General features: G+C 40.2%; 1 protein-coding gene across 4 annotated transcripts in view; it reads right to left on the reverse strand.

The window, feature by feature from the left end:
* Positions 1–20,466, reverse strand: part of LOC117205353 (protein grainyhead) — a 162,081-nt gene that overhangs the window by 15,636 nt on the left and 125,979 nt on the right. For all 4 annotated transcript variants that reach the window (XM_033443667.1, XM_033443666.1, XM_033443669.1 and 1 more), the window contains exons 5-7: positions 11,012–11,372; positions 8,850–9,233; positions 364–623 (exon numbers count right to left, since the gene is read on the reverse strand). In XM_033443667.1, the coding sequence (XP_033299558.1) occupies positions 364–623; positions 8,850–9,233; positions 11,012–11,372 (1,005 nt within the window). The remainder of the gene's footprint in view (positions 1–363; positions 624–8,849; positions 9,234–11,011; positions 11,373–20,466) is intronic.

Consider the following 20,466-nt stretch of genomic DNA (forward strand, 5'->3'; position numbering starts at 1 on the left):
TTTCATTGGCGGAGAATGACGATGTTCTTTTTGAACACGTCAAAGGTTTTAGGGTTTTTGGGGAAATTTTAAGATTGTTTGTAAGATAGGGAATTAGGGAAGATTTTATAAGATTTTATTCGAGTTATCATTTGTACAGCTGCAAACTTTCTGTTCAGAAATGATCGAAGATTTTGCTACATCGTAATGCTACCTATACCAAATTCCTATTGACTAAAATTCATAGAATTCATTTATGGTAATATCTTCCAAGTCTTCTGGGATTGTGAAAAATAGTACGAGTAAAATTTTTAAAATTTGCTTGAACGTAAAAGACGTCTTAGATAATTTTTAAACAATAGAAATGCCATATGAAATACTTACATTTTTGGTATCTGGATTTTGTCCGCGTCGTTCTGTCTGCCGAAATCGTGCCAAGGTCGCGACCTCGGAGGATTCGGGTTAGGGTTCGGGTTGGTCGCCGCGGAGGAAACCAAAGCACCGCGTTGCACTTGTGCTTGTGCGTGGCTTTGCTGTAGCTGCAGTTGCAATGGTTGATGGTGTATTACCGCGCCGCTTTCGAGGACAACAGCGGTTCCAGCAGCCGTTCCACCGGGACATAATTCCGTGTAATCGAAGGAGGACTGCGTAAAAAACCCACGTTTTCCATGAGTAATTCGTTAACATATAATCAAATAAGAAGTAACAAAAGTTCCATGGTTGTGTTTAACTGGATAACAAATTTACCTAGTCTGATCATACATTTCCTATTTCCCTTATGGCCAGCATTCGATAATTGCCGGTTTCTAAATAGAAATTATACATCTCAGAAATCTGCCGTGAAACGCTGACAAGCATTCACGCTCGTTTCCTCAATTATTAACCCTTAACTGATAGGGTCAAACGCTGGTTGCATAACTAGCAGCATCCCAGTAACGACTACTCTCTGATGAACTTTAACGAACTACGCTACCACGCTTACTTCAATATTGAGTTAATTTGTCATTTTCAACTTGATTGTAGACCTCTGCTGTGTACATTAATAAATCTCTCCAAAAGTTCAACAATTTCTACAAACCTGTCGATAAGTTAATCTACAAAAATCGTCCGATGAAACCCGTCAGCACTTTGTCCAATTAACGATTATCTGTATACCGAGTTAATTTGTTACTTTCAATTTTGACCATATTCCTCCTAACCATACATCAACGACTTTCGCAAAAAATTGGACAATTTTTCTAATTACGTGACCTACAAAGCTTATTCAGAATCTGTCGGCAATTCTAACTGTTTTCACATACACATGTTTCTCACAATCAGCCGTTTGGTTTCACTGGAAGAAAAGGATCGAAGGCCAGGAGTAGAATAGGCCATTGCGGTCTCGTAAAATTGAGCAGGGCTGGCCGCACGCGCTCCCACCGGTGGTTTCTTAATAAGCGGCCCAACCGAATGGTTTATTCCCTCGTACGTCTTCATGCGAGAATTCTCGACGAACATTGGGTAGGAACGTAACGCGGTTACCGCAGCTCGTTACTCGACCTGATGAACGGCATCGCGGAAGCCATCCATCGAGCCGGCAGAACCGACGAGAAGCCAACAGAACCGAGAAGCAACGAGATCGCGTCTGCCGCGGTTTTTCGCCGACCAGGACAACCCCCGTCTACCTTGCACGTTATCCTGTTGAATCAATAACGTGGTTAACCGCCATCCATAATTAGAAATAATAACATCCCCGCGTTTCCATCCTTATTTCATTCGTTCCACGATTTCTCGACTAATTACGCCGGGAAGCGTGTGCTACTCGAATGGTTCCCGGTTTAATTGAATTTATAGCAGATCCACGAACGAACCAGATAGCAGAGCAAACGATGAAAAACGAATTATACGATCGTACGATCGATCCGCTTTGGAGGCGTTTGTGTACGCGGCCAACGCGATCGATTATCTTAAATATCGTCCGACGATCTAATTTTTTTATGTGTTTTTTTCGCTCGATCGATTCGTTGAATTGCGTTCCAAGGCGGAGTTTTATTAGTGGTCTGTTATTGATCGTCTCTCACTCTTTGCATAATTGCTTAGTATTCACTGATAATTGATCTTCTACATACGATGTTGGAGCGTGTGTAACGTACACGTCGCCACGTGTTTTTGCCTACAATCGTTCTGCGATATAGATGTTTGATTCTGCGCGATCATGACACGATGAATTCTAACTTGTTATGTTATTGTAGATTGATGATGCTTATACGTTTAGGTATGGGAAAAAGGCATAAAAATGTCGAGGTTACACGGAACAATATATAATATGAAAGAATATGTAACATATCCCAAGTGAAATACACGTATTACACTATTTGAAATAAATATGTAATTTAGGTTCAATATCTCTAATTACGTTCATAGAAATGTGAATTTGCATAAACATTTGCCGTGTAATTATGAATATTGCGCTTACCGTGGACAAACAACGTAATTAACTTTTTTCCCGATTTGTCTGATCAGCCAATATATACTTTATTATCGAGCAACGACTCTTTTTCATCTTTTGTCCTATTCCTTGTCACGATTCGGTGACCAAATCGTGGTGGTTTAGGATTTCTGTTGTTCAATGAACGTCTTAACCCTTTGCACTCCTATGTCGATTGTGACACGACATCAGTTTTTATCTCAGGATCTCCTTTGTCGAGTCCCACTCGACATTCTTTCAGTCTTACCTTTTTTTGTGAAACGTGCGAAAGAAAATCAGGATTGCATTCTGGAAATTGTATCAAGATATATCATACACTTAAAAGGTACAAAATACAACAATAGTGTGAATAAAAACGGTATTTAAGTGAATTTGTTTCTTCCTTTATTTATTTAAATTGTCTTATTTTTTAGTTGAAGTAAATTTCAAATAAAACACTTAAAAGCGTTGGGAGCTGCTGGTAACAAAATTGAAATAAAATTCAGAGTGCAAAGGGTTAAATGGACGCTAGATTCTTGAACAAAATCGGTACGAATGCAATGGGTGAAATTCTCTAAGATCGCCTGAACGAAAAACTCGAAAGATTCTGTGAACGATCGTGTTTAAATTCCAAGCACCTGCTTATAATACGAAATTACGAAACGCAGGAAAATGGCTAAATTGTCGTATAGATTCTGATCGTTCGTCTAATAAATACTCTTAATGATCGGTTTAGTGACAGTGATTTTTCCACGTGCGTAAGAGCCTGTCATGAGATTGATTTTTTCGTTTTTTCCCTTCCCCATCGATTTAATAAGTATTTTTAGTCGTTCATTTATTCTCGAATGGCGAAACAGGTTCAAAATTATGGCACCTTCGATTATCTCCCTTTTTTTCGTTCTGCTCGATATATTAAAACGAGAACTTTCGATTACGAAGAATAGATTGTCACTGAAAGCTGCTCTTTTTTTAATCGTGGACGATTTAAGAACGTTATATTATGCTTCGATCGTAGCATATTCTTTCAATCTTTGCCAGAGTCAATCTGTTCCACTCCATTGGCGATTGCACGCTACTCAAATTATGCCAATAAAACGATCGAATCAGGTGGTTTTAATATATGTTTTACGTAAATGGGTAATCCAAAGAAGCACAAAAAGCTTGCAAATTTTACCAAATTCACGTTCTTCTCCAGACCAAAGTCTTTTATTACATCGAAAAAGGGAAAAGACAAAGACAAATTTCTATGAATTCTATCGAAAAAGTATTCTTTTTATTACTAATTGCACAAACAAAAGGATCTAAAATTCGTTACCTCGATAATGGTCTTAGTGTTGACGTTTCGACAAAGGCTATCATACCGAGATCGATTTCAACTTAAAAAAAAGAAAGAAGAAATGAAAAGAATTTTGTATTCGTGAAATTGCACATCTGTCCGGTTACCGATGGTCTTTTGTTTTATTGGACGCGTTGGTTCGGTATCTCCGCAGCCCGTAACGAATATTACACGGTACACATGTAGACACGTTGGAACGTCGCGTGCAAGCGAAAACCGTCGGAGATTTAATCCGTAATTACAAGCCTCTCAGCTTGCTGTGTCTAATGCAACGTGTTCTCTTCGCTTTGCTAGCTGGCTCATTCGGCTCTATCGCGGAAATCATTGATTCTCGTCGAGTTTATCCGAAATTACGTTATTCCTGACGCAAGACTAAAACAGCTATCTAAAATCGAAATGAAAAGAGGAACGAGAGGATGCGCTAAAAAAAAGAAGGAAAAGCATACGAGGATTAAAAATTCTATAGAATAGTCTTACATAGTTTCATGAGAATTCTTTGTACATTGCGATATATCCTTCACATATTGCATATCGGAAAGAGACAAAGAAACGTAAAGAAGAGAGAAAAATATAGGATTCTAAGGAGCGCGTAACACGGTACGAAATACATATGAATATTTTAATTAGGAACTTGGCGAGAGATAAACCGGACGAAACGATTCGCTTTTATTTCCAGCCGCGTGCAAGCAGAGCAGAACGGAACGCGTGTGCTTTCTAATTCGTAATGTCAACCGCAATGCTAATGACTTACTCGCGCGGATAAGCTGCCCGTTGCCCCGTCGAACGATTAATGTTTCCGGAAGCGGCCGATTACGCGTGACAACCGAGAGTACGTGGGAGTGATGAATCGCTTATGGTCACGGCGAGCGGGCCGGCGCGGCTTCGACGGCGGCGAAAATTATGCGTCGAGACCCCGAGGGCCTGACAATTTGCCTACGATACGGACGATTCGACGCGGCTCGATTCGTTGTTTCCGCGCGGTTTTCCTTCACACGCGAATCTTCCTAAGGGAACTTGCGATTTTTTCGCAGCGCTACGACGAACGGTTTCTTGTTGTAATTGTGCGTTCGTGACAGATCTACAACTGCCGGATTCACAGCTACTTTGTGGTTTCCGTTTTTAAGAATGCAGCTTTTGAAATCTTTTATTTTGTGGCCGGATAGAAGGAAGATTTTAGAGTGTTGTACTTTTTGTTTGGCTGATGTTGGATTCGTAATGTAATTTTAATCGGAGAAAATTGAATATCGAATACGATATGAATCTGATAGAAATCTGGCGAATGACTTTATAGTGAACGGCTTGGTATAAATGTCTGTGATATCAGCGTGATATTAAAATTATTAAAGAGCTTGTAGATGTCCTCAAAACGTAAAATCAATATTTATTATCGATTTTAAATTATGTATGGTATGTTGATATATACAGGGTGGTTGGTAATTGGTGGTACAAGCGGAAAGGGGGTGATTCTATGCGAAAAAAGAAGTCGAAAATATAGAATAAAAATTTTTCATTTGAGGCTTTGTTTTCGAGAAAATCGACTTTGAATTTTCGCTCGGTACGCGTGCGGTACGTTATAACGGATCCCACTGTAGATCGTTGTCTCGATGGAAAAATTTAAAAAAGAAAATAAAAAAAAAATTTTTATTCTATATTTTTTACTTCTTTTTTCGCGTAGAATCACCCCCTTTCCGCTTGTACCACCATTCACCAACCACCCTGTATATTATAATTTTATCGGTAAGAAGTGTACTTCACTACCGATAATTTCTATCGATAATCAGCATTAAAATTCCGTTTCGAACTTTCTACGCTTGGACTAAATTGTAACTTGTATCGAAGCAAATATTTCCGATATGGAATCGTATTAATCTAATCGTAGCAATTTGATTTTACGTTGCATGGATTTTTCTACAGCGATTTCCAGTCGAATGAAATAAGATGGAAATGCGGGGATGGCGGGGGAGAGGAACGTGGCACTTATTACACGATTCTCATTGATTACAAACAAACGTGACGATATTCCTGATAGATATGCGTTGTTGATTATGCAAATCGACCAGTATCGTTACCAAGCCGTGTAGTTCTGCTTCAGAGAGTGCGTAGAAAATTATCAAACATGGAAGAGCTTATGTCTGCATGATGGGATTGCGATAAACGTTTAAGTCTTGTCTAATCAAATGCTGTCCTTCCATTTAACAACTAGGAGGAAGACGGAAGTAATTGGAAAAGAAGAGATGTTTAGAAAATAGAAAAGGAAAGCAGGGTAGGAAGAGGAAAAGGTGTTCGTAGCAGACATATCTTTGCTTCTGTTAACTCTAGTACGTCAACAAGAATGAGCTACCTCGCATAGAATCGTTATATTCTGTCTTTCACTTCGAATCTATTTTGCCGAAAGTTATTATTGTAACTTATTGCCAAACTCCAGTACCATAATTCTAAATCTACTTTGCCAAAACTTATTGTCAGTCAGAAGTTTTGATCGTAAGAAGTTTCTATTTCGCGTGATTTTTTTCACGAAGTTTTCGCTACCTGAACTACAAAAATTAGTTGGATTAATTATATCTAACAATTGTTGCAAATATGAATTAATCCTATAGAGATTTGCGATCGATCAATTGGATATATACGAAATGTTTTTGAAGCTGGAATCTACAGCTGAAGTTTACAGTTATTCAAGAGTACGATCCTTGGATAAATCTAGTCTATTTGAATTATTCGAAGTAATTAGTATTCGAACAACGTTTGAACACTGACCGACCTTGTTTTATGATGGAATTAATCGGTCAATATATTAGATTTTAATGGAGATTGCGATAACATTCCTCGAGATTGAAACGTCGAGATCAAGATTCGAGGTGTAAGATTGATCTCCTTTGTGTCCATAGATCGTGTATATTCTACGCTCGGAACAAAGAGATTGAATTTCAACACTTGCAACTCTTATCTCGTAACCATGATTCAATTATTATACATTTTTCTTCTCTGAAGACCTAACTTCTGCATAATTCACCTCGCCAAAAATTAAACAAAATCTCTAGGTAATTGTTACAACTAATGCTTAGCTACTGAACAATTTTTTTTCCAAATATGAAAACTCATCTAAACCAAACGAAGATGCAAATGTAAATGATTCAATTCAATTAACTCTATCAAACCTTAGAAATCAAAATTAAATCATCTCTTTCACAAACGCAGCGCTTGTTACTGTGAACGATAATTTTATTCAAATTGTATCTTCCAAACTAATTAAGATATCGATACAAAAATTTCGTACATCGTAAAAAATACTTCTATTCGCTATATCAAAGAGTTTTTGATTGTTATTAGGTTGTCCGGAAAGTTCTTTTCGTTTGTTAAATAGAAGGTAAGTATAAAATATATTTCCTTCAGTGTACCTTTCTTAAATAATGTATGATCCTTTTCTACCACCTTTTGCCATCTCTCAGGGAGCCTCATAATGCCATTTTTCCAAAATTCTCTTCGCTCACTTTTAAAATATTCTTCGAGGCCGTTTCTCACTTCGTTTACTGATTTGAATTTTCTATTGTAAAGAAAATTCTTTAGGGAGAGGAACAAATAATAGTCCGATGGTGCAAGGTCTGGAGAGTATGGAGGATGTGGTAAAACATCTCAATCAAACTCTAGAAGTTTCGTTCGCACCGCTAAAGAAACGTGTGGCCTCGCGTTATCGTGGTGGAACACAACGCCATGTCTGTTCACCACTGCAGGACGTTTTGTAATAATAACTTCCTTAAGTTTTTCGAGTTGGGTGAAAAATATTGCACCCAACTCGAAAAACTTAAGGAAGCCATTATCACAAATCAACAATTTGATCGTTTGCCCTTCTGGAAATAATTCGTAGTAGAGGATACCCTTCCAGTCCCATCAAATTGAAAGCAGCACCTTTTTCGGGTCTTGCTACCGTTAGAGGACACTTATTTCGACTCGACCAAGATCGCTTGTACGCAGTGTTGTCGTAGAGAATCCAACTTTCATCCCCAGTAATTAACTTTTTTAAAAATAGCTCCCTATTGTTGCGTTGAATTAGCAAATCGCATGTCGAGATTCGATTCAGGAAATTGCTCTCTGTTAGTTGATGGGAGACCTACACTTCGTAGCGATTAGCGTACCCAAGCTTTATTAAATGGTCATGAATCGTTGTTCGCGGAATGTTTAAAGTATCTACTATCTCACGAACACTAGACCTTAGGTTTTCATCGAGGTAGGCCTTGGTAAGGTCAGTATCAGTGGTGGATGGACGTTCGCTGCGATCTTCATCTTTCGGATTAAAATTTCCAGCTTTAAAGCTCCTAAACCAATTCCAGACTGTTTAAACAGTCGTAGACCGATCACCATAAACGTCATAAATCTCCTTTGTAATGTTTTTAGGCGTACTGTCTTTTTTAAAGTAGTGAAACATAACGTGACAAAAATGCATCTTTTGGTCTTCTATCTTTCTCCACGCAAAAAACACTCAATACACTTTCTACTAACGTCGAGAACTGTTCTCTTGCCTTACCAGAGATGTGGTGGATAGTGTGTAAGTCGTAAAATAGGATCGCTAATGACTCGTTAATTAGATCGCTGATAATTCGTTGATAACAGGCTGATCGACAACTGACTCTTTTCGGTTGCGTTTATTTATACCGGTCGGGGGAGAGTCGGAAAATTCGAATTCGTCTTCTTTCGACGGTTGCACGTAGCGGCGACATTGTTTTGCCCGGAGTTTACTTATCCTTACATTACGTGTATCCTAACGATCTTGATACTCCGAGGCAAAACAACAACATGATTTCAATTGTTCTCTAACTCATGTGCCGCTACAGAGGATAATTAGTGATCTCACGGTTGACGAGTGATCTGGTGGTATCTTTACTTAAACAGAACGAGATAAGGCGAACGCGAAAAGAACTTTCCGGGCGACCTAATATATCTACGTCGTTATTAATATACTGCTCGAAAACTGTCTCATTCTTACACACTGCAATGCGATTATTTTCCATTAAACGTTTCTCGGTGTACGTACCGTCTTTAAAGTGCTGATAGTTTCGAATTCGAGTGTCAAATAATCATTTAATTTGGACTGACCTGATGAAGCGCCGTGGGCGGATGATGATCTTGCCTGGGCGTGACCGCGTCCGCGCCGATGCCGGAGTCGGGGCTGGGAAGATCAACGGTCAGGACTTTGCTGCTGCTCGAGGATGAGCGTATCGCGTGTGTCGTCGCGTAAGAGCTTGGCACAACCTCGTACCTCGTGTACGAAGCGGTCGTGGTGGACAACGAGGACGAGCTCGACGAAGCCAATGGTGGTAGAGCGTCGCCGGTGACGTAGACCGCCGTGGCCTCCTGGTGCAATCCGCTCGGGTTCCCAGTGTTTGCCGCGCCCGTCGCCGAGGTCGACGTGTACGCCGTGGATTGCAATCGTGGGCTGCACGAGCTGTAGGGGTCGTAGGGACTGCCGTACTGTTGCACCTGAAATTTTACGCAATCGTTATTAACATCAAAATCGTAACAGTAACGAGTAATTAACGTAGAATTTTTCATAGAATTTTAGCACTATCAGAAAAGAAGAGTGATTGTTTTGTGTGGAATTTTCCAGAGAATTTCAGGGTTATCGGAGTAAAAATGACTGATACGACATTTTTCATAGAACTTGAAAATCATAGGACATAATTGAACTCTCAGAGTTTGAAATCTTTTAACGATCGTCAAGTTCGCGAACGCAAACACGTTTATTGAATACCTGAAATAGTTCGTAAACTGAATAATATTGCAAAATTTTTTAAACAATTTAGTTAATATGTTTAATTAGTTACTATTAATTTATTAAATAGTTATTATTATTAGCTAAAAATAGTTATAACTGGACGAGATTGTTATTCCGGATTTCCATAGGAATATAGTATGCTATAGGGTATTTTTCTCTCGATCGCGCGGGCTAATATTCAGAATTTTTATCGAGATCGAATTATAACAGAGTCGGGATAATGACGCTTATTTGTATCGGAATCAGCGAGGCTAGTGTCTTGCGTTTATATCTAGATCAGGGTAGGCAGTGTTGGGTCTTTTCTTTATTGCTTTTAATGTGCGTCATGTATTTTAATCGCAATGGAGCGAAGTCGGATTTGATGGAGTTCAGATTGGATAGTGTCGCGTATGTTTATTAGGACAGGTACTGTGTGGAGCATGTTTTCTAAGAGCGAACTGGAATCCTGAAAGTTATTAACACGCATTTTCCAGCTGACTGTCGATAATCTCTGTGGGATTTAGACTCGTTTCGTTGCCAGGCTTGTGCATGTAATTAGGAGAGACTGATGAAGGCAACATGATATTTTCGTTGATTGGCCGTCATTGACATCAAGCCTTTTAATATTATAATTTAATGCCTGTACTTATTTAAAAATTTCCCCCATCATATAGATTGGAAATAATATTTTATTTGACAACTAACTTATAAAGCTTTTACCTGCTAGCGTATCGCTATATATATTTTTACTGCTACAGTGATCTTGCAGGAAATTTATGGCAAATTTAACTCTCCTGTGACTGTTGAATTTTTACAAACGAGATTTATTTCAACAAACAAGGAAACTTCGAACATTTTACAAAAATCTTTATGAAACGATACTAAGAAAGAACGATTTTTTCATATTTTCTTCAAATTTAATGACTCTATTTGTATTCTGTTTTTTTAGTTGCATAAATATTCGTAGTATAATAATTTTCACGATTTCACCTTAATTTAATACGGCAGCACTAGATTTTCTATTTCCCCCACTTAAATACATCTTTTTGCACCTTAAAGACGAACCTAACCAGCAATCTGAGAATTTGCTGTTACTCCAAACACAGAGATAGAGAGACTCTGGATCTTTTGAAGTCAATTTTTATTAAGTATTTATTTTAGATTCATTAGTCTTCCTAATATTAAATATTATCATCACAACACAAATATCAACCATCTCTCTTATGAAGCACTTACTATGCAGAAAGGCAATAACTCCAAAAATACGTGAAATCAGATTTACTGTATCTTTGAATGCTTCCAAATACTTTACCAAAGTACTTTAATGTAAAATTGCAGCAAATGAATTGTTTCTTTGATATTGTTTTTCCATATTTTCTCCATATTATGAAAAATTCACGCTTCTATGCTATTGTGTGACAAAACAAGACAAGAAGAAACAAAAGGAAAAATCAGCAAAGTTTTATAGAAAATATCATAGCTACAAATTGCTCGATGGTCTCACCTGTAGTTGATGTTGATGATGATGGTACATTCCCGGTGGCGTGGGACTGTCCGGCTGAGCCTGTTTGTGCCTTTTGCTGGACTGTTGCGCCCCTCTCGACGAGCTCAAGTCCTCGGGCTCCCTTTTGACTCCGGCGATGCCGGTGCTCGAGGAACCGTCGTGTCTGAGGGACTGCGGGCTAAGCGGAAGCGGAAGGCCACCCTGTAGACTCTGGCCAGGACTGTGGGACGGCTGGTTGTACTGATGGAGGAAGTGGTGTAGTTCCCCTCCTCCGGCGCCTTCGCCGCCTTCCATGCGATTCGTCGAACCGGAACCGGAGCCAGGCGCCTCCTGCACTAGCAGCTTCTGGCCCATCACACCCCTTCAACAGTCCGTGGAGAATCGACCTTTAACTGCGGTTCCCTTTACAGCTCGACATTATCAATTCGGGATCGATCGACTATGCGCTAAGTGCGCATGGCGAATCGGGTCGCAAGCGAAATGTTTCCTCGTTCTTTGCACTTTGCTTGTAGTGCTTTGTGAGATTTATCGGCTCTTATAGAAAAACACGTGGAACATAGCAAGAGAAAAACACGTTAAACCTTAGTTAGTATTTTCGAACTTGATGAAAAAGTGTAAGTAAGTTGTAAAATTCAATCCTATTAAGAAGAAGATTGAGAACTGTTTGTAATTAAATATGCATTTTCTCTACTTTCTCTCGTTGCAATTTCATGCTTAGCGTCCTTCCTTTCAACAGCTAACGCAAACATCAGAAAATCAAGAAAAATGGACTTGTCGTTTTTTCCTCTTGCGACATATAATCACGTAATTACTATTAAACAAGAATTAATGCAACCATAATATTTCATCCTCTGATTGTCCCGAGCAATTTATTATCGATACAGAACCAATTAAGAGAAGGAGCTTGGAGTTTATTTTCCAATTTATAAAGATAGTTTCGCTATAACTTTAACTGCCCACTCTTCATTATATCAAGTTACATTTGCCGAAGAATTCCGAGCAACAAGTTCAGAATCGATTATGCAGATGTCGCAAGAAAAAGATCTAATTACGAGGCGACTTAAAAGATCGTATCGCTTTCGTTGTCAGCGATATTAAAACAGGGTTTAATTTTGTTGCGATGCAAACGATGCTAGACGACGCTATTTTATTAAACGTGCTCGTCGATAGCTTGATTACAGAGAATTTCTTTTTTTCTCCGTTTTTCTTCGGAAAGATAGATTTTAACGTTTCACTGATATGATAATGGCAGGTTTCCCCGGAGGGGGTGGGGGCTGGACGATCATTCCTTTCCTTTTTTTTCCCACTAAATCGATTGCATTTGGAACGTTCGCGCTGAATCTTTATACCCCGAGGGAAGTTATAATAATGTTAATACGGTATTAGCTAACGAGCAGAGCGATTTATTGTACGACAGCGTGTTCTACGACGAAGATAAGCTAAAGTAGGATCGACAGCGCCGATGACTGCGGTACATTTGTCATTTCCCGCGTCTCAATGACGATATCATCGGACATCGTGCGACGCTCGTGTGTATATAAAGTATAATTAATTCATAGATTTTCAAGGTCCGTCACGGCGAATAAATGCGTAATGTGTCTCATCAATAACAGCTATGGCACAGCTGTTTCGCAACGTTGACTTTTCTCAGTAAAAACCAGGTAAAGACGAATAAATATCGATAGTTTCCAATCATTACTAAATATAAACGATAAGCGTCGGCGCGTTCCTTTCTATAAACTATCGATTATGCGTAGATTCATTGCTTTATAGAACTAACAATGTTGTTTGAACAATCACGTGTTTCTACACGACGAGTTACTTAGATTGAAGTTTGTGTATATACAAGTCGAGCTTACTGATTTCAAGTAATGGATATTTGAAATGGCGTTGGGAACGAGGAGAAAGATTCGCTTTTCATTAAAATCCAAAAGGCATTTGCTTTTATAAATAATTGTTTGTAGTTGACATTGTAAATCGTGTGTTATACGTACATCATACGTAATATTGTAAAATGTATCTCAAGCTTTAGTGATACTCGAAGAAACCGTAATACTTGGAGTCAAATAATAACTAGTAAAATCAGGTTAAACAATTTGAGAGAACAGCAATTTAAACGAACATTTCGAATCAAGTAGAGAACAGATTCAAATCGTCCGATGAAGAGATTTCATGTTGCTCGAATTCAATCGACTGATTTGAACGAGTCTTAGGAACAATGAAGAAGTGCTATCGAAGCTTCTTCTAGCGAAGTCAATCTGCCGATATAAACATCGCCTCTACTAACTGCTAAACACGTTTCGTGGTCCATAAAAATATTCAAGTTCGCTTCTACGTCTAATTATCATAAATCTTCGACATCCGAATTTTGCATAAGAAAGCTACTGTACATAAATAACGAATCGTATGTCAGCGATTCTTCCTGGTATGTACCAGAAGAGGTTCTCGTTTCCAGAAGCCGGGGGCTCTGGGAACGGGAAGAGAAGCGCCGTCGCCTTCGGCACGAGGATCGTAGCGAGTCGCGTCGCATCTGCCGAACCATCGGCAATAAAATTTTCTGGGCGCGGAAACGCGATTCGCCGAACGGTCGTACGGGGAGAGAGAATCGAGAGGATCGCGGGCCGACATTATGCGAAGTAGTTAACATGTTATATTTAGCATGATAATACGTATCCACAATACGGGGGACCCTTATAAACTGCCAACGCTCTCGGTGCATACGACAACCTCCTTCCCTTTCTTTCTCTTTCTTGCACTTGCATGTTCTTTCTCTCTTAGTTTGCTCGCGCATTCTTTTTTTTTCCTTCCTTCCCTTTTCTTCCCTTTTCTTCCTTCCCTGCTCTCGTCCTTGCCCGACGTGTCGTGGCAACCTCCGCCAGGTTCACCGGTCTCTCTGGCCTCCTTCATTCCATCTCTTTCTATTAAACGAACGAAGACAGGCCGCGTGTCTCTCTCGTTCTCTTTTCTACCGCGCTGAACATCGCCACTGAGGTACCTACCCTACGGTCAGATGCTCCCGTACAATGGCTCTTTTTTTACACTTGATACCTGATCTCACTCGTCTAACCCTCTCTTCTCTGCTCTTTTCTCTCCGTCTCTCTTCTCCCCCTCTGTACACGTCGTGCTTTCTGTCTACCGCCTTTCTGGCATCGTCTGGTTTACTCTCGAGGCGAGAAAGAGCGAACAACAGAATAAGAGAGAAAGGTTGTTCGCTGGAAGCGAGGAAAAGGGTGACACCGGAGGTAGGAGAGAAGGAAAGAGTTGCATAGGAAAGTAGAGAAGGATGACGGGACGCGACACGTCGTCGCCCTCGGCACACTTGTGCCTGAAGAGGTGCGGATTGGAACGACGATGGAAAAACGGCTGGTGAAAGCCAGAGGAGTACCGCGCGCTCTCTGTTGTCCTTTCCGCGCTGGAAAGCTGTTGCTCGTCTCATAACCGGAGGCGACGACGGCACAGCCTCATGAATTCGGCTTACGTGAAATGGATCCAAGCTTGTTCGTCGTTGCGTCGAGACGCGCATTCGTTCCACGCCTCGTACTCTTAATGCCGCGCCGTGGTAATGCGATGCTAATCCCTGATGTAGGATCGCTGAGATTCATGGAGATCGCGAATCCGCCCGGGGAACCTTACGCGTACCGATACTCTCAGTTTAAGTCCGCTCTCTTTTGAATATTTTGGGTGCATATACTACGGGGTGATGCTCTGACATGAGCGAGAATCGACGGGGGCACGCGTGCTTCTTTTCGGATGAATCGTTGACGTGTTAATCCTTGGATGCCTCGGGCAATGCTGTCGGATTTTTGGGACAATTTTTGTTGATGGGTATTGCAGCTAACGTATTTCGTAATTTATGATATTATTATAATTTGCCAGCTAAGGGTGGGTTGTAGGATTTTCCGGATTGTGCGACTTTAACGTATCGTTTAGGAATTACAAGGCCGCGGTTCACGAATTTTTGAGGAAACTTTATTTTGCTACAAGCATCGTACTTTTTAATTATACGATATATATTTTCGACAGCTTCAGAGGAAGCTTGTGGATTTTTGTGGAGTATAAGATACTTTTTAGCATATAGCACTAGATATATGTTTAATTTTGTCGAAGGCGTTAAATGTTGGAGAGAAGAAGCATTTAATCCGCGAAGTTATGACGATGAGGCTTTGACAAATTCGAAAACAGATATAGGAATTACATAATAGAATTGAACGTAGAAATTATGAGATAGAAGCAAGTGTAGAAATCGCAAGAGTAACTGCATTTCGAGGCAGATTGTTCGATTTGAAAAAGGAAAATGTCGATACCTCGACGCTCGTATGTAGTAAAAGTCCGAGGTGATTCGCAAGCTAGCTACGATTGAATCTAACGTCAGAACGTGCCAATTTCCTCCTTTCCATTTCAATAATTTATAAAACGTCGTAGTCGTAAAATCCTATGATGCCTGAAATCAAGGACTGATCGAGACGATCCGTTATAACGCAACTAGTAATTGCGTTGCAGTTGCGTCAATTCCTGTTAGGAATTCGCGTGACGACCAATATCTTCCATTTCTTGTGCAATGTTTTACAAATTCTCACGCTCGAGCTTTTTTTCGTAACCCAGATATGTCTAATTTTTTGTTTTTTACAATATTTTTTATCTACCTATACTTACTGTGAGCTTCTATTATTCTAACTTGTCTCTTAACTCTATTCTCTTTCGTATCTTAACGAAACAATATGTAAATTTCACTAAACGTGACATTCGGAAGTCACAGTAATTAATTTCATAAATTAAGAAGTACCAAAAGGCGATAATATTATAAACTCTATTTTTTGAGTACTTTGAAATTCAGATCATCTTCTTGCGATAAACGAATGTGCGAAAGTGAGCCATTTGTTTCTCGAGAAATAAACATTAATTCTGCACTTATGTAATGAAATTAAAATGTCAACGAAAAGCATAGTTATTCGATTTGATTTCTGACAAGCTGGTATGTTTCAAAATACCTGCCAAAATTGTTGTCCACGAAAGTGTTAAAACATGACGTAAGATCGTGGTATAGTTTTGTCACGAAAGAGTCGCAAATCACGGCGAGGAATCGAGAAGAGAAGAAATCGACGCCGTGGCACAGTTTAATCACCTCCTATGCGGTAATTCTCAAGCCGGTTTCCACGAATTCATGAATTCGCGGCTGTTTCCCCGTACACGGACGAGCAAATTATTCCACGTAACGTTACACGACCGCGCCGTTTTTGCCGCGTCGCCACGCAACTTGCGTACCGTTTGCGTTCGTACGCGCAAAAGAGGCAATTATGCGCTTACGGTGCAGCATTATCGACGACAAGACAGACGTACCATGCGAGCTTCGAGGTCGCCAGGTCGCTGGAGGGTCACCGTCTGCTCACAGACGCGTATACGCGTGTACTAGAGTGTATATGCTCGTCATTCGAACGAGTGATACGGTATTAAGCACGCGGTTCCGGGAAAACGGAGTGAAAACTTTCAAGATTCTAGAATTTTCATTCAACTACATACATACATTCAATCCACATAAGTAATTATTCGTAATCAACCACTATTTTAATCCTTTTGTCGCTATCTAAAGGAATATTCTCACGATCGATCGAATATGTATGTTTCTATGCTCTTCCAACAATTAAGCTAGCAAAATTTTATCTTCAAATTCACGACTTCTGTTTGAACCAGTTCACAAATCTTCTATAGGCTGCTCCTGAGACTACTCTCTATTATAATATATTGTATAATATATCGATTCTTCAAGAGTTACACTTTTTCTAAACAATCTCTTTTAATCAACCATGTATTTAAATTTTCCTAAATGAACGCACAAAATCAAAGTAGCAGAGTCTATAAGGATCCATAAATTAATCAATCCTATTTAAAGTAATCCACGAATCTTCACGTCAACGTTCTTTTCTCTCGATCAAACTATTTCTGAAACCACTCTCTATAGTATAGATAATATGGACATCCAATTAATAACCGTATTTAAGCGTTGAGAAATTCTGCAGTCAATTTCTATTAATTAATTACAAAGCACCTCGTCAACGCCCAAAATCCAAAAAGTTTCGACGAAACCTATCGGAGCCTGCAAAAGTTCTTTAATCCTGTAAAACAGTAACCAATCCTATTTAAACAGATCTTAGGTCTTTACATCAACGTTCTTCTCTCTCGAGCAGACTACTCCTGAAACCACTTTCTATAGAATAGATAATATAGATGTCCAATTATTGGCTACATTTGGTTCTTCAAAAAATCACGCTCTCCAAACAATCACTTGTAACCAGTTACAAAGTCAACTCCCTCATCGACGTCGAAAATCCAAAAGAATCCAAACAAATTTCATCTAACTAGCAAGGCGTGTCTACTCCTAACAGTCGTAGAATGAGCAGGTCAGTCTGAAAGGGTCGGACGGTAGCGTGCACGCGTGTTTGTATCCCGAACGAACTTGCGGTACCAGGCAGGACCCGGTTCGGAACCGGAATCGTCGTTCCTGAAACCGGAAATCGGGCGTATCGGAAGGGAGCGTGCTTGGTTCGAGACCTGCAGCGGTCGAACTCGAAAGACAGGTCTCGCTACTGCGTGGCGCTCTACCGTCTGCTCGGGTCATTCGTTTTGATTATTATTGTCAGGACCAGCCGGTTCCACCTTCTTTCTTCTTTTCCTCCTATCTTTTCTTTTTTTTACCTCCGCTTTTTCCAACGTGACGCAAGCAAAACGAACGAAGACGCACGCGGGGCTTTTTACCTTGGCAAGCACGCACGCACGCATGCACGTCACCTGTGCGCGCAGCACGCGCCACCCGTGTATGTGGTCCGCATATGTACGCGAGTTCTTCGACGTTCAACCGCGTCGGCGAATTTAAATGCGACCAACGTGGACGAGGCCTGGCTTCTGCCACTTCTTTCATCGCATCGCGCCTCGTCCAGCTTCCCTTCGCGCGCACGCCCTTTCTCCTACGTGAATTGTTCGGTTCCCGGAAGAGTTCTCAGTTTGGGCGAGCTTGGTATGGTGGACACGCGGCGGTAGAACGTTTGGAGATCTTCATCTTGCTTGTAAAGCAGATTGCTCTGCTTTCTTCGAGCGTATATAGTTATTTTATCGGTAATTGCGTCTGGTTTTGCGTATGGTTCGACTCTTCTTGTATTTCTTTATCTGATTTGGATTGTATTGGTTTGTGCAAGATGAAGAGAAATTCTGTTTTTCGGAAGACTTCTGTAACTTCTATCTATTATTGGTCTGTCATTGGAACAGACTTTGCTCTCTATCGAATTGTCTTGTAGTTCTATGAGATTCTTCTTATCGGACGAAGAGTTATGGATTCACGGGAGTTGGAAAGAAATTTTATATAACTGGAATGGATATTTTTTCCCATTGTTAGACTGTCTTCTGTTTCAGAAGGTTGCAGTGGTTCACGAGAGACCGACTTTTGTAAAGTATATGAACTTTTGAGAAACTTTGAGGGAATTCGGTATGTCGGGCACGTGTCGCTTTCCAGGATCTTGATTTTGATGCGAATCTTTTTCATAACGTTCCATAGGACGTTGATCTTAATGCCGTGTTTCTGAACTATGTTTATAATGTTAAAATCCCGCGTGTAGATCCCTAGAAGCGTTTCCCTCTTCTTGGAAGAAGGCGAAGTTTGATATGTCGGGCATGCCTAGATCGTGATCTCTACATGCGTGACTTCTGCTCCGTTTCCCTTTTTTGGAACTTTGTGGGGATGGTAACGATCGAACGACGAATCAAATTACTTAACCTATCATAATTCACTTCCCTAAAACGAAAACGAAAAAAAAAAACGAAGAAAGATAGGATACTTTGGATAATAAATAAAATTAAGCGCAAATATTCTTATGACTAGGGCGGGGATTTTTATGCAATTTTGGGATATTTGAAAGTGCAAATGTGTGTAATATGCAAAAATATATAAAATGTTCAAAATATACGATAACGATACTTGTCGTGATATCTAACTGGTGAAACTTCTCATCTAAGTTTCATTTCTCTAATTACATTTATAAAAATATAAATTTCAATAAATATTCGGAGTCTATTTATTACAAATGTCGAATGTTAAATGTTATAGTATATTAACACCAGGGTTGCGAAACAAGAATCCATATTTTTAGCTGCTTGTCCGCGGAGATCAGTCGAACGACTGCGAAAACTTGTCTCGATCTAGGAACTCGGGGAATCGGACTCAGGGATCGTGAGGTCAAAAGCGCACTTGACACATCGTCGAGGTTGTCGCGATCTCGTAGAGCCGTACAGCACGATACGGTCGAGTTTTCGCAGGGGTAGCTGCCTCGCGATTCGACCCCAGCCGCGAGAAACCGGACTTTCCGTTGCGAAACAGGAAGACGTGTTAAACCTCGAAAATGAGCCTGAGAACCGGAATTATTCTGTAGGTTTGCGGCTCTTGTTTTACAAGGAAGAATTAATGACTATATAGCGAAAGAAATAACGCTGCTTTTGTCCACTTAAAACTCCGGCTCTGAATTGTAGAAAATAATAACATTATTCAATTGCATGGCGTGGATATAACTCGACTTTTTATTTCGAGGAATAGGAACATCTAAACTTGTTTGCAGAAAAGAAACGTTGCTGTACAACTAATTTGCACATAAGCCTCTCAGAAGCCAGTTCCCGACAAACAGATAACTTGCTTCCATAAGTTAATGAACTTATCGCAAGAAAGTAACACAACTAATACATGGAATTTCTGAGATTTACTATTTTATATGATAATTCTACAAACACATATGTTTCTTCAGACTTTACAACATTGCAAGGTAAAGATATCGACGATGGCAACATCAAGTAAGTTCCTGAAACCTATATTTCCTTATCAAACTATGTATTAAAAAATCAGATTCAATAATTCTAATTGACCGATTACAAAGACGATTACGAAAAGAAATATCAAGCAACCAAACCGATTCTATTTCATCAGCTTGTTTATCCTATTCTTCCAGGAGCAAGAACGTTCACCTCGATCGAGCTTTCGGTTCAACGGAACCCCTTATCTCTTAGATCTCACGTCTTATCGTAACAGCCTTTCTCGTCGGCGAGGTCTTCTTTATCCACCTCCTTCCGTGGTTACGCCGTGGCCGATGCAATTCCTCTAGGACCCATAAAACCCAACCTAGTCCGGTTTCTAGCGTTCAAAAGCGGCGACGTTGGCGTCTGTATAGGAAGGAAAACGCGATGAATCGCGCGACGAACGAAGCGCGCTCGCAAGAAGGTAAAAGCGAGCGCGGGTGTGTACGCCGGTCGGGCAAGAAAAGAAGGAGGAAACGTTTACGGCGTTTTGTGATCATAAATTCAAATAAAGGGGAACGCGCTCGCGTTACGTGTCGGGCATAAAGCACCGGTAGACAGCGAAAACGGGCCATGCCACTCGTCCCGCGGCCGATTCTCGTTCTCCGGGCCCGTTTCGTTTTACGACG

Source organism: Bombus bifarius, unplaced genomic scaffold, assembly GCF_011952205.1.
Source record: "Bombus bifarius isolate JDL3187 unplaced genomic scaffold, Bbif_JDL3187 scf7180000007990, whole genome shotgun sequence".
Classification (NCBI taxonomy): Eukaryota; Metazoa; Arthropoda; class Insecta; order Hymenoptera; family Apidae; genus Bombus; species Bombus bifarius.